General features: G+C 36.9%; 1 protein-coding gene across 5 annotated transcripts; it reads left to right on the top strand.

Annotated features, from left to right (window-relative positions):
• The first annotated feature begins 710 nt into the window (after positions 1–710).
• LOC136677070 (protein transport protein Sec16A-like) lies at positions 711–13220 on the top strand. Of its 5 annotated transcripts, none has more exons than XM_066654461.1 (26): positions 711–1018; positions 1093–1169; positions 1400–1494; positions 1597–1711; positions 1831–2023; positions 2515–2650; positions 3048–3181; positions 3336–3397; positions 4442–4580; positions 4705–4935; positions 5066–5163; positions 5507–5588; positions 5729–5846; positions 6170–6278; positions 7174–7291; positions 7399–7539; positions 8190–8303; positions 8418–8595; positions 8680–8771; positions 8897–10231; positions 10483–10563; positions 10642–10698; positions 10802–10919; positions 11007–11147; positions 11262–11350; positions 12617–13220. In XM_066654461.1, the coding sequence occupies exons 1-26, from the start codon at positions 962–964 to the stop codon at positions 12638–12640; spliced, it is 4134 nt and encodes a 1377-aa protein (XP_066510558.1). In that variant the 5' UTR covers positions 711–961; the 3' UTR covers positions 12641–13220. The 5 variants fall into 5 exon arrangements, with proteins under 5 accessions (XP_066510558.1, XP_066510559.1, XP_066510557.1 ...); XM_066654462.1 differs by having other exon boundaries at positions 3333–3397; positions 7186–7291; XM_066654460.1 differs by having other exon boundaries at positions 3333–3397; positions 10486–10563.
• Positions 13221–13562: the final 342 nt, after the last annotated feature.

Genomic DNA, 13562 nt, shown 5'->3' with positions numbered 1-13562 from the left:
CTCTATACAAGGAGATGTACAGGAGCTAGAAAAACACAACAAATTGGATTACAACTCAGATGAGGTGCTGAATTTAGGAGGTGAAATATTTAAATGTATTGACATTTCAGATCCATCATCATTGCATCAGGGTAGCCAGAAGTGTGAGAAAGAGGACAAAGGGGACTGCGTCTCAGAAAAGGGCCTGACTCCAGGATCGTATAACTATAAACCCAGTCATTTGCCTGATCCGCCATCACTGAATAATGAACATATAAATGTTCCCGTGGAGGACCATGTCAGCATTGTAAATACAAAGAGATCCTATCAAGGTGGCATTAAACAAAGTGATTTGTCATCTTCAGAAACATCCTTTGATATGTTGTTAGCCCCTGAGATGTGTCCCCAGGTCTCTGATATTAATGTAAATCAGGTTGAAGAGTCTGATCCTTCTGATATGAAGCCACCAATTCTACCTGAAGCCAAACCAGGAGGGTCAACAGATTACATACCTGTCTTATACCTCCAAGTCACAAAAACTCTGCAAGAAGATAATCAAAGAGCAATTGATACTAACCAGTCTCAACTCCCACATGTTTTCTCAGCCTCAATCCAAAATGAAGTATGTTCTGGACCTTCAGTTGCTTCAGATCATTCTAATATTTCTACTCATGAACTGGAAGATGTTAAAAATAATGGCTGTGAAAATCTGCATGGTGAACAAGGACTGGGCAAAAATCAGGACAACCCACCTGAGGTTGGTCCCACATCAAGGAAGGAGAACATAAAAAAATCTTCAACAGATATCAGTCAGCCTGTATTTCCTGGACTAAAGACACAGCAAATTCACCGGACACCTCACACTGTATCTGCAGAAAGTTACAATAGCTACTATGGATCTACCTACCGTGATTATCAAAATGCAGATCTTCCATTATCACACAACTATTCCCTCCATTATTCCAGGGCTCCATATACCTGGATGAATTTACGTGGTCACTGGCCACAAATGGGATCTGAAGCTCAGTTTTATGACCAGGTAACAACAGTTCAGACAACTCCATTTACAATATATTACCTTTTCAATGCTCCCAAATAATGTCTGTTTAACAGAAATATCAAAAAGAGGAGCATAAGCAGAAACAACATGAGCAGTGCACTTCAGAACACAGCCACAACTCACAGCTAAGGTTCGTTTAATGTTTTATTTTATCCTTTTCCTTGTGATTAGTTATTGTTAACTTATAAAATTATCAGATTTAATGAGAATTTACATTTGCTTCCTGAGCATGATATAAATTATATAAATGATGTCACTAAAATTATTTCATGGATATCATATATCGGCTATTAGATAAACTTTATATATGCTTACTTTAGGTTGACATTGAAGTGGCAGCTTTTTTTTCTTTTCAAACAGGCAGATGAGGTGCAGAGACAGGTCTATGAGCACTGACAGAAATAAAACCTCAACATACTGGTCAGAAAACTACACTGACTATTATAACTATGGAGGTAATTCATTTTTATACTGTGGTCTTGCTTTGCATCTGCATATTTAAACAAATAGGATGCCAGCATTCATGAAAGTTTGTTTGATTTTTTATTATTTTATAGGTTGGAATCCTCAAGGACAATATTCTAATGCCTACTACCAAGATTACTACTATCCTTGCACTTATGGATACCAAACTGATTTCTCCAAAAGCAACAGTCAACAATATAACACAAAGTACACTCAATATAGCAGTCACAGCTAAATATAGTTAATTTATCTATATATCAGTAAAATTGCCAGCTTTGCCAGTTATTCAGATTACTTTTGTAATGTTTTGTCTATTATTTTTTAAGGCCTTACAACTATGAAGACTGGTGGAGATATGACCCACGTTATGATTCATCCTTTGACTATGATCAGTTCACCCAATGCCAGCTGTCTCCCTGTGATCAGAATGACACAGAAAGCAGCCACAGTGGCTACTCTACTCAGAGCATGTCTAGCACTAACAGTCAGAGTAGTCACTTTAGCTGGCATTCAGAACAGGTAATAGACTCCATACATAAATTTACCTCCATGGTTTTTAGCTTTAACATACAGTCCCCGGGAGGAAAAGAATGTAAATCTTCAAACTAACATTATTTTACAAAAATGTATTTTTAAAGGAACACTGTATCTCCTACACAAACCTACTGGCCTTTACCGATAAGAGTTTTGGCATCTAAACCATTTTAAGCAACGCAGAGTAAGTTTATAGTATATAGGGTAAACTGAATCAAACAAGCAATTTAATTCTTAATTTCTTAATTGCACTTTATTGTTTTGCAGTTTTCAGAATTATGTTTGCTAATTTTGCTATAAAAAAATGACTGATGGCTCATTTACAAAACTTTCAACTAAACAGTTATTTGGGAAGACAAGGGTTCTAGTTCAATCACCCAAAAATCCTTTTTGACTCCTTTACTTTTAACCACATAAAGAATGTAATACATATTTTCTATTAGTGTTAATGGTATTGTGTTAATTATTTGTTCCAGGGCTGGGGATACCCAATACAGCAGTACACTGACTATCCACATTATGATGGCAATATTCAGTCTCCAGCTCATTTTGTCGACCATGCTCATTTAGAGAAAGAATCCGGAAAAATCACAGTTGCATGCTCTTTAAAGGGTGAGATTTAATACACTTTCCTCTTTCCTTTTACCATACCATCACATACACTGTTTATAGAGTTCCACTATTTTTTCTACATTTCAGTAAAGTTGAATTAATGAAGTTGAAGATGTAATTACAGTGATTTAGCATAAAATAGTTTTGGAATAATATATTTTGGTCTAAACATATTTTCAGAAATTCAATGTATTGTACATTTTAAGCTCTACAATTATTAACATTAGATATAAATCACAATATGGTGCATATTCTCTGGTTATTTTGGTCATTTTGTTTGTATGAAATTTACCATTTCACTTTAAACCACTCTAAATAACTTGTTAAATGATGCAGATATTTTTATGAATAAGTTGAAATCCTCTTTAAAGAATACCTTTCCATGTTCTTCCCATAGGTCCTTCCACCTCAGAGCAGTTCCCCTTCCTTCACTGCTGTGCTCGGTTTGGACCTGGTGGACAGCTGTCTGTTGTGCTTCCAAATCTTCCCTCTGAGGGCAAACCAGCACTGGTGCAGATCCACAGCACTGAGGTCATTTCCATACATTCAGGTTCACTGTGTTTGTGTGGTGTTTATTAAGCAGTTGCCTCCTTTTAATCTCACACTAAAGAGGCATTTTTACTGGCTATGCTTTATAATCTGCTATGTGGGTTTAGCTCAAAGTGAACAATTGACTTCTCAGCAGATGATGCTGCAAGGCTGCAGGGACCAACCAGAACTCCAGGGCTTCCCAGGACCTCTAATAAAGTAAATGCTAGTTTTAATAATTAATATAAATAAGAGCTATAACATTAATTCAGAAATGTAACTTGAGGACTTATGCGCAGCTAGATAAAGGATATATTATAGAGGACTTGCTTTAACTCCATGATAAGACTTTGGAGATAATTTTAAGACATTGCATAATTTTAGTGTAAATCCAGTGGCATATCTATACTGTTGGCAGAGGAGAGAACCATGAAGTTTTTACAAAATATGATCATAATCTGGTGCTATACATACATTAATTATGGAGTTTGTGAAACTTTCTCACTTCCAAAAATTCAAAAAAGATTCTAGAAGTATTTAAATGGGGCGGCAAAGTGGCACAACAAGTAGTATCACTGGCGCACAGCTCCTGGAGTTGTGGGTTTTAGGCCGACACCAGTTGACTGTGAGGAGCTTAATGTGTTCTTCCTGTGTCCACATGGGTTTTCTCTGGGTGTTCCGGCTTCCTCCCATGCTCTAAAAACACATACTGGTAGGTGAATTGGCTACTCAAAGTTATCCATAGATGTTTGAGTGAATTAATGTGTGAGTGTATGTTGACCTTCAAAGGACGGGCGCCCCCTTCAGGGTGTGTTTCCACCTCGCGCCCGTAAAAGAATCAGAAACATCAGTGATGTTTAAATACATTAATTTGTTCATTGTATGTAAGCGTTTGTCCAGTTCAGGGTCGCAATGTGTTCGGAGCCCACCTGGACTCACTGGGCGCAAGGTAGGAACACACCCTGAAGGGGGCACCAGTCCTTCATAGGGTGACTCACACACACCCACACACACACTCACACACACACTCACACCTATGGACATTTTCGAGTTGCCAATACACCTACCAACATGTGGTTTTGGAACATGGGAGGAAATCTGAACACCTGGCCTGGAAGAAGCTCAAGCAGACACTGGAAAAAAACACCAACCTACTCACAGAAAGTCACCCAGAGCAGGGCTAGAAGCCACAACACCAACACGACCTGTTGCGCCACCGTGCCGCCCATGACACATGTTGTTTTTAATTAATTTGTCTCATAGACATAAGACCCATAAATCCGAGGTGCTGGAATTCATCAGAAAGAAGAGACAAGAATGCTTACATAATGAAACACTGGTAGAAAAACAAGCGTCTTGCCTAATATGGAAGCTCATGGAATTAATATGCAAACATAATGGTGTAAGTTATAATTTATTATATTTGGCATTTATAATTATAGCATATAATAATGTAATTATATAATGACATGATATGCTAATAACATGTAGCAAAGTGTAATGAGGTATATGGTAATGTTTTACAGAAACTTGTGGGAACTGATATATCTCATCTTTTGTTGAGAAATTCAGACTCCTCCTCAAAAATTAGCACCTCTGATCTTATCGATTTTTCAAACGAAGCACTCAGTAGAACAGTGGAAAATAAGACATGTGATGCTGAATCAGCCAGTCAAGATGATGTTTGGGCAATATCAAATGACACAGAGAAGGATTTACAGTGCTTCAGAGAGCTGTTAATCTTTGGCAAGAAAAAGGTAAATATGTATTGAATTTAATTTAAAATGCATATTTTAAAACAAAGGGTAATGCAGACATACTGCTTTGTCTGCTTACAGAAACAGTTGAGTTAAACATTGCTGTTGTTCTCAAATACCTGACAAATAGGATGCTCTGGAGACAGCGATAAGCAAAGGATTGTGGGGACATGCTTTCATGCTGGCTGGTAAAATGGATAGCAGGGCCTGTTCTAATGTGATGAGCAAGTAAGTTATAACAAATTACAACATCCTTGAAATATGCATTTATATTACACTATTTATATTACACTGCCTTGCTCCCTATTTCTTACAGCTTTGTAGCTAGGCAGCATTTCCAACTTCTCCTAAGGTGTCTCAAGTATCAGTGTTATACAAGAGGATTATACTAGCTAAGTGCAGGAAATCTAGCCTGCATGCTTATCTAGAAATATATTTAATTTGTTAAAAATAATAAAGTGACTGAGCACAATGAAAATAAGGAGTATGGAATAACGTTAAACACTGCACAGCTCTGCTTGTATATACAGCTTACAGATAGTTTCAGTATCATGCTTAATTCCTTGAATAGGTTCATTGACAGTTTAGCAGTGAATGATTCATTGCGGACCTTTTATCAGCTAATGTCTGGAAAGATGCCATCATCTGCAACTGTGAGTATGTCTTTTTTATGGTAATGTTTATTTTAGAGTTCCATGCGGCAGAAAGTGGTTTATATGGAATGAATTTGGCTTCAGTGTTTACTTTTTAACAAATATTTTGCCTGGGGGGTTTATATGAGTATTTTCTCTAGTGTTGTGAAATTAAGGACTGCGGACATTGGCACATCCACCTGGCCATGGTTTTATCAAACCACACCCATTTCAAACATCTACACCAGAAAACCATTACTAGGATGGGAGACACACTGGGTAAGACAAAACATATATGGTGTAAACATTAACTGTAGAATTGTAAAATAAACAACTGCAAGCTTCCTTAAATATTTGCATTCTTACAAGCTTAAACTGTTTACGTGTTTGTATATTGATTCAAAAATTAACAACCCCAGAAACTTTAAATAAAAGCGTTTAAATAAAAAGTTTGATTCAAGTTCAAATTTAATAATTTTTAGTCAACCTGTTTTATTTAACAGTGCATGCTGTATGTTCATAAAAATATGTCCAATGTCTAAATAAATAACATGAACTAACTTGCTTTTGCAAGAAAGTTTATAATATACTTTCATTCTTAGCTTCCCAAGGATGTTCTGTTGCTGCAAGTTTCTGTTACATGGTGGTTCAACTAGGCACGGACACACAGAGTAACAAAACAGACACCTGTCTTTTTGGGGTCAATTCCAGGTCAGCTGTTATGCACTAACTCTTCTTTAGAGTTGCCATGATTACTTGAATATTATGTTGTATTATATTATAATACAGTAAGTCCTCTACATACTAAAGAGTTCTGAAATTTCATTCATAACTCTAGTTCCAACAAAGTTAGCTTAGGCATCCAATATTTTAGTAAGCCTTCAACATGTAGCTCTATATGGCAATAAATAAGAAGATAGCTTAATAAAGTTTCAAGACAGCAGTATCAAGAGAGCCATGAAATAAAATAATACATAAAAATCTGTTATCTTGGACTGGTAGACATGTCCGCTTCTGGAGGTATAATTATTGACAGAATACTTGAACAGAATATAATTACACTGAAGACAACAAATACTGGTTAGAAAACCCCACATGTATGGGGTAACATTATTACAAGCTCACAAGTAAATAAATTACATGTGTTACATAGCAAAAATTCAACTGTATTCACAATACATTGATTCTAAAAGGTATGCCATACGCATGTGCCTAATGTAAACGTTTACTTAAACCATAGAATTTTGAATTTTGCACTAATTTAAACAAATTATAAACAAATGGACATGGACGTTATTTGTTTTTGAAAGTATACAATTGAAAGTTTTGTATGTTAAGGACTTACTGTATATTAGTTTTTACAGTGGGCCCAAATGTATTAAAACCTGGAAATACACAACAAATTTAGCAAAATTGGAAACACTAATTAAATTATCACAAGATTTTTTTACAACTATATCCATCATTATTTTTTATCAAATCAAAAGTAGCACAAAATAAATGTCCAAGATATTTGGACCCCACTGTACATTTGTAAAAATAAATAAATAAATAAATAAATAAAAGGCCTGAACTGATCAGTGTTTAATATAATTAACTTCCACAGTTTTAATTCTAGTTTACCAGCCCTGAAGTATGCTACCAATGAAGCAATCCAGCGTACTGAAATCTTTGAATATGCCCTGTCTCTTGGCTTTGATTCAGTTCACCTTTATAACTTTCAGGTATTTTTTTTTAACTTCCTAAATCTAACAAACTAAAAGTTTAGTATTTTAACATTAACATGTAATCATTACCATCTACTTTTAAAAGTTCTTTTTGTGTGCTTTAGATTTTCAAATTTATTTATGCTTGCCGGTTAGCTGAAGCCGGACTTTACATTCAAGCGCTTCAGTACTGTGAAGTGATCTCTAAAGCACTGCTAGCCTCAGGTTCAGGACACTCTCTGACCTTGATAAGCCAGATCATTGAGGTAAAAACATGACAACACACTTACAGAAGTAAAAAATTAATTAATATGTAGTCTTATGATTTTATGTCATTTTGAGGATACAGGAATTCAAAGGTTTAGTAGCAACCTTTTAGTCTGCATGTTCACACTTCAATTCCTTATATTTTATTGTTGTAAGTTCCAAAATTTGCAAACTTCAAAAGTAAGGAGCCCACGTATGAAAAGGCCTGTCCAACCTGTGTATTCCATGGGTTCACTGAGGGTCAAGCATGTAAACATGCAAGTAATTACACAAATAATTTAATAACAGACTCATTATAACATTAACATCTGGGTAACACATGAAATAGTGTGGCACTGCTGGGCTCCTAATTGCAGAAAAGTGGAGATTTTCTTTTAGGCCTCACCCAGGGTTATTTAATGGGATTATTGACATAAGTGAAAAATCAGGAGAAACTTAGCAGAAAAAGACTTTAACATTTGGCCCACTTTTTATTTAATGTGCACACATTGGCCACTTTATTAGAATCCCTTAACTCATAGAGCTACAAAAAGATGCATTATTGTATTAATATGATTGTGTATGTGTTCTCTATGTGCTCACTTTTCTGATGTCTAAATGGCAGTAGTTTATCGTTATGTCCGCTGTGCTGTTACTTATAATCATATAGTTGTCTACAAAAATGAGATACGTTGACCAGCAGTTTAAAGACATCCCAGAAATTGAATTATCATCAGAACCAGAATGGCTGATCAGCATAAGGAAACTTCACTGCCATATTTTAGTAAGTTTCTTGTAATAAACACTAGATGTCCTATTCTTTATGTCAAGCTTTTGGGTATGTAGTCTATATATGGCACATTTTAAACTTTCTGGTTTTATCATATCTAACTTTTAGGAGGAACTGAACACACATGGCTCAAAGACACAGGATACAAATCTTCCTATGTTAGAGACAAACTCCCAGGGCACACCACCAACAATTAGAACTCTACCTTCATATCAAATTTCCCTTCTGACTACAGAGAAGCCGGACCAAGAAAATTATACTCCAGATGTGCACCTAGTACCACCGGGTGTGTTTACATCTTACATGCTTGCATTTTATCCTGATTAAGAGACTATATTAATTTTTTCTGCATCTTCTTCTATGGTTTCAGCATCACAAGACATTCTTGAATATAGAGACAAACCCATGATTCCAAAGTCAAGCCAAATACTTGATCCAACTTGTTTTCAACTTAGCAAGAAGGTTAGGTGTTTTCTAGTATTTTTTAATTTTGTCATTAAATCTCAAATTCCTTTGGTTGCATATTACAGGAAATTGCACTTGTGTAGGTCTACATAGATTTTGTGTAATTGCTGCATCTTTTTTAGGCAGTTCCATTGTCTGTATCTCCAATTTACCAAATGTCTTCTCACCAAGAAAATCTAAATGGTTCACCAGTGGAGGAATCAATTCAAGACAAGCCACCAGCAGTGTTGGAACCCCAGATTCAGATTTTGCTCACTGATGTAATGCAACCTGAAGGACTAGTTCACACAGATGATTCAAACGATTTGCCAAATGATGATTCCAGTGAAACCAACGCGTCAACAAATACTCTGGTCCGTTCACAGCCATCTCCATCAACGCTGGAGCCAACTGCAGGTGATCTCCAATCCCAGTCTCTGAGCATTGTTCCTAAATCTACACAACATACACTGGATCCTCATACATTGCCTTCAGCAATGTTATCTTGCTCCAAGTCAGTGGCAACAGAATCAGAGATTCTGCCTCAGATAACTGCTCCAAATATAGAGCCCACAACACTGGCTTCTACAATGTCAGTGGCAACAGAGTGTGAACCATTACCTTGGTTGATTTCTCCTTATAAAGAGTCCCAAACAGTGCCTTCTACAACATTACCTTCCATATCATTGGAAACAGAAATTAAGTGTGTCCATCCGACAATTTCACCAACCACAGAGACAAATATGGTGGCTTCTACATTATCTTCTTCCATGTCACTGGTACAAGATTCAGTGTGTATACCTCCATCGTGTGGCCCATGCACAGATCTAAATTCATTGTCTTCTACAGTATTACCTTCATCCAAGTCCCTGCCAGCAAAATCAGAGTCTATTCCGCAGTTAATTGTGCCACTGCCTGTTACACCATCTTTTGACCACATGGGTAAACGGTGTCAAAAACACCATCCAGTAACTCAACCAAGTGTTGCTGTAGCTCCACTCCAAATGGTATCTGATAATAATCAGTGTTATTATTCTACAAAGCAGAACTTGTCTTCACCCGAGGTACAACAAGTGCATCCCAAGACAACACCCAGGCTGTGCCCAGCCTTTGAGCCCCAGTCACTTCATTCAGCTGTGTCCAATGGAAAATCTCAGCGAACAGATACTGTGGACTCACAAGCAGTGCCTCTTCTTACTGTGCCTTTACCTGCATCCCATATTTTGCCTCCAATCAGCAAAGATTATTCAGCAATCCAGGGTCAGCATGCAGCAGAGACAGAGATCAGACCTGCCCAGATGTCATGCCTGTTGGTAGACTCAGCTCTAGGCCAGACACCTCCCAGACTTTTCAGTGCAAATCCCTATTCCATGGGAGAGAAAATGGCTCACTCAAAGCAGACACACACATTATCAAAACCCTTGATACCTCGGCTCTTTGTCCCTCAGAGTCTACATCCAGATCCCAAAGACCAAAAGGTTAGTCATACTATCAAGGTAAACATAGCTAAACTTCTTAATTACAATACTGTCCCTTTCCTATAATTCATGTCTTTTTAGATTCACTCATTCATGCATATTTAGCAGGCTAATACTTTTCCACAAGGGGTCACCATTAGCAGTTTATAGCTTTGGATGCTTTTTTATAGCAGTGTTTTGCCCCTTGTTCTCTTTCTTTCATTTCTTTCTCAATTTTCCCCTTCAGCATCCCACATTATTTTGTCTGTCAGCAGGAAGCTGGAGGTGGGTGGCTCAGTTGGTTGTTTGGCAAAAAGAAGGAAGTTTGTTTCCCTGTAGATACTGGCAAATCAGTAAGTGAAAGTTGATGTCAATATAGTTAATTTAAATGTACGTTTTTTCAAACAAATAACAAATTTGACCTCCCACAGCTTGTTTGGGATGAAAACCTTCAAAGATGGGTGGATCCCAGTGAGGAAAAGAAAAAGGTTGTCCTTGTGCTTCATGTTTATAAAATGAAGAATATCTGTATTAAATGAAGCTCATGACAATGTTACTGTGTTCTTTACAATATGGTGTGATTTCCTACAGAGAAAACATGAGTTAGTGCATTCTAAAAGAGTTAATAGGATGACTACTGAAAAGTTAGGAGAATTGGCTGAGCCACACACGAAGGGGCTATCCAGTGGCATGCCCATTTTGACATCAGGTGATTTCCCTTCCACATCATTGAAATATTAGTGACTCTTGTTTTCAGCAATATCATGATACAGATGTCTTATTTTACTCAATCCAGGGCCTAAGAGAGGATATATGGCAACTCTCAATCCAGTCTTAATGTCTAACAATACAGACACTCATTTTTACACTTCATCAAGCATAAGCAGTTGTGAGCCACCAATGGTCAAGCCTGCCAACACATATCAAACTGACCGAGGTAGGTGACCGTAGTCATGGTAATAGTTCCAAACATAGTTTGTCATTGTTTACAATTTAATTTTATTTTGAGTCAAATTATTGTACATCATGACAAGTTATCTTTTGTATTTAGCTATTTCTGGACACTCTATAAAGCAAGTATCTGAACACATGGGATGGAAGCAAAGTGCCCCGTCTATGCCATATTCACCAACATCTGATGTAAGATTAAAAGGTATACAGTACGGTGCAAAAGTTTTAGGCACCAGAGATTATGAGATTTATAAAGCTATTTATCTGAGCAGTTATTTATCTAAAAAACAAACAAACCAATAATGCCCAACATTAGAATAAAGCCAAATAACATTATTCCAGTGTGATATTCTGTGTGAGAATGTGTTGGTTTAACTTTTTCCAAATCTCTCCTCGTGGAGTCATCTGAGGTTGTCATCCAAAACCTATTTTTACTGGTTAATAAATAAGATTTTAAATAATGTTTGCTGTTGATTTAACAAATTCATGCAGTTCAAGGAGAATCTGAACAAAACATTACTCACATACTACTTTATAGAAAAATATTTCTTATTTGGGGACAGCAGGTTGTGTCGCAGTCACACAGCTCCAGGGACCTGGAGGTTGTGGGTTCGATTCCTGCTCCGGGTGACTGTCTGTGAGGAGTGTGGTGCGTTCTTCATGTGTCCGCATGGGTTTCCTCCGGGTGCTCCGGTTTACTCCCACAGTCCAAAAACACACGTTGGTAGGTGGATTGGTGACTCAAAAGTGAATGTGTGTCTGTGTTGCCCTGTGAAGGACTGGCGCCCCCTCCAGGGTGTATTCCTGCCTTGCGCCCAATGATTCCAGGTAGGCTCTGGACCCACTGCGACCCTGAAATGGATAAGCGCTTACAGAGAATGAATGAATATTTCTTACTTGTTAAATATTATTATTATTTTGTATTTACTGTGATTAAATACAACTTTATACAAGCCCCACTCTTGCTGAGAAGGCATTAGCTTAAATATATAGAATTATCTTAAGTGCCTAAGACTTCTGCACAATACTATAAATGTCCATGTATTGCGTTTTACAGCATGTTTTACAGTCTGTTCATTGCCCTAGTATATACTGTAGCAGGTATATATGTAAATAGTACAGATTTGAAAAATGATCATTTCCCAGGGGAAGGCAAACTATCAATAGCTTTTAAGTAATTTTGAACCAAATATAGTGCTCAGTTTGCTGTGACATTTTGACAAATGGAGCAGGAATGGAGATACAACTGTTTTTGTTTGAACATTAATGGTCAGTAAACTTTATGCAAATTCAAGGGTCAAGAATGTATTTACAGAAATTGAAATATGACACTGTATATTCTTTACACTTCCATGTTATCTCTGATAAATTATTCAGACTTTGTATAATAACTGATTGTTTTTCCTCACATAATTTAATTGCTATCATTTTTCTTATGTTGTGCTTCACGTGAAGGATATTCTTGAAGAGATAATGTGAATATGAGGTGGTTCCTGTTCATGGAGGTCGACGACAGGATCTGGATGAAGCTACATTAAATACATTAAGCTACATAAACATAAACTGAGATGCAAATAACTGTATGTGTTAAGTGTATTTACTATAGTATTTCATTAGGAACTTTTTCGTATGACATCACTGTTAAGTCAGACACTTTTGCCTTGTTTTCCTGCTCTGTCTTTTGTGTCTTCCGAGTTCCCTTGTCTACCATGTTCTAAAGGAGCACATGGCTCTGTTTTGTTATTCTAGTCTCCTTCCATGTCTCTGCCTTTGCCCTGCCCTCTCATTATTGTTCTCACATGTGCCTCCTTTGTGATCCTGCCCCCTCATTATCCTTCTCAGGTGTTCCTTGACTGTGGTCATGTGTATATACACCCCCTTGTTGTCAGTGTTCCTTTGTCTGGTATTGTGTGTAGATATATATTTTTCTATTTATAGATTGTTCTAGTAGTTTTTATTTATCTGCACCAGTTCATGGTTGATTCCTGTTTATTCTAGTTGAGTTCTTTGTTTTTGTGTTTTCCTTGTCTTGCACATGTTTGCTTTCAGGATTTATGTTGTTTGGTTTTGGGTTTGATTGTGCTAATAAAAGAGTCCTTGAGTGTACGTCCGTCTCTCTCATCTTCCCGACACCACTGGCAGTCACTTGGATTTGATGTAAAGCCTAATTTTAGTGTAAATTAAAAATGGATTATTTCAAGGCAGATCAGAAAATCAAAACACATTCATGTTTCATATTGCTGACACTGAATAGATGTCTGGCTTCCACTAATGATGGGCTGTGAGCACAGTAATATGGGATATGTACTCATTTATTTGGCTTGATTTTCAAAAGCTTGTCCAATGCAAATCTAATATGATACAGTTACAGAGAGTCACTGATCGAAATAAATAGTATGCG

The sequence above is a fragment of the Hoplias malabaricus genome, chromosome X2 (assembly GCF_029633855.1).
Source record: "Hoplias malabaricus isolate fHopMal1 chromosome X2, fHopMal1.hap1, whole genome shotgun sequence".
NCBI lineage: Eukaryota > Metazoa > Chordata > Actinopteri > Characiformes > Erythrinidae > Hoplias > Hoplias malabaricus.
This window is presented reverse-complemented; position numbering and strand designations above follow the sequence as displayed.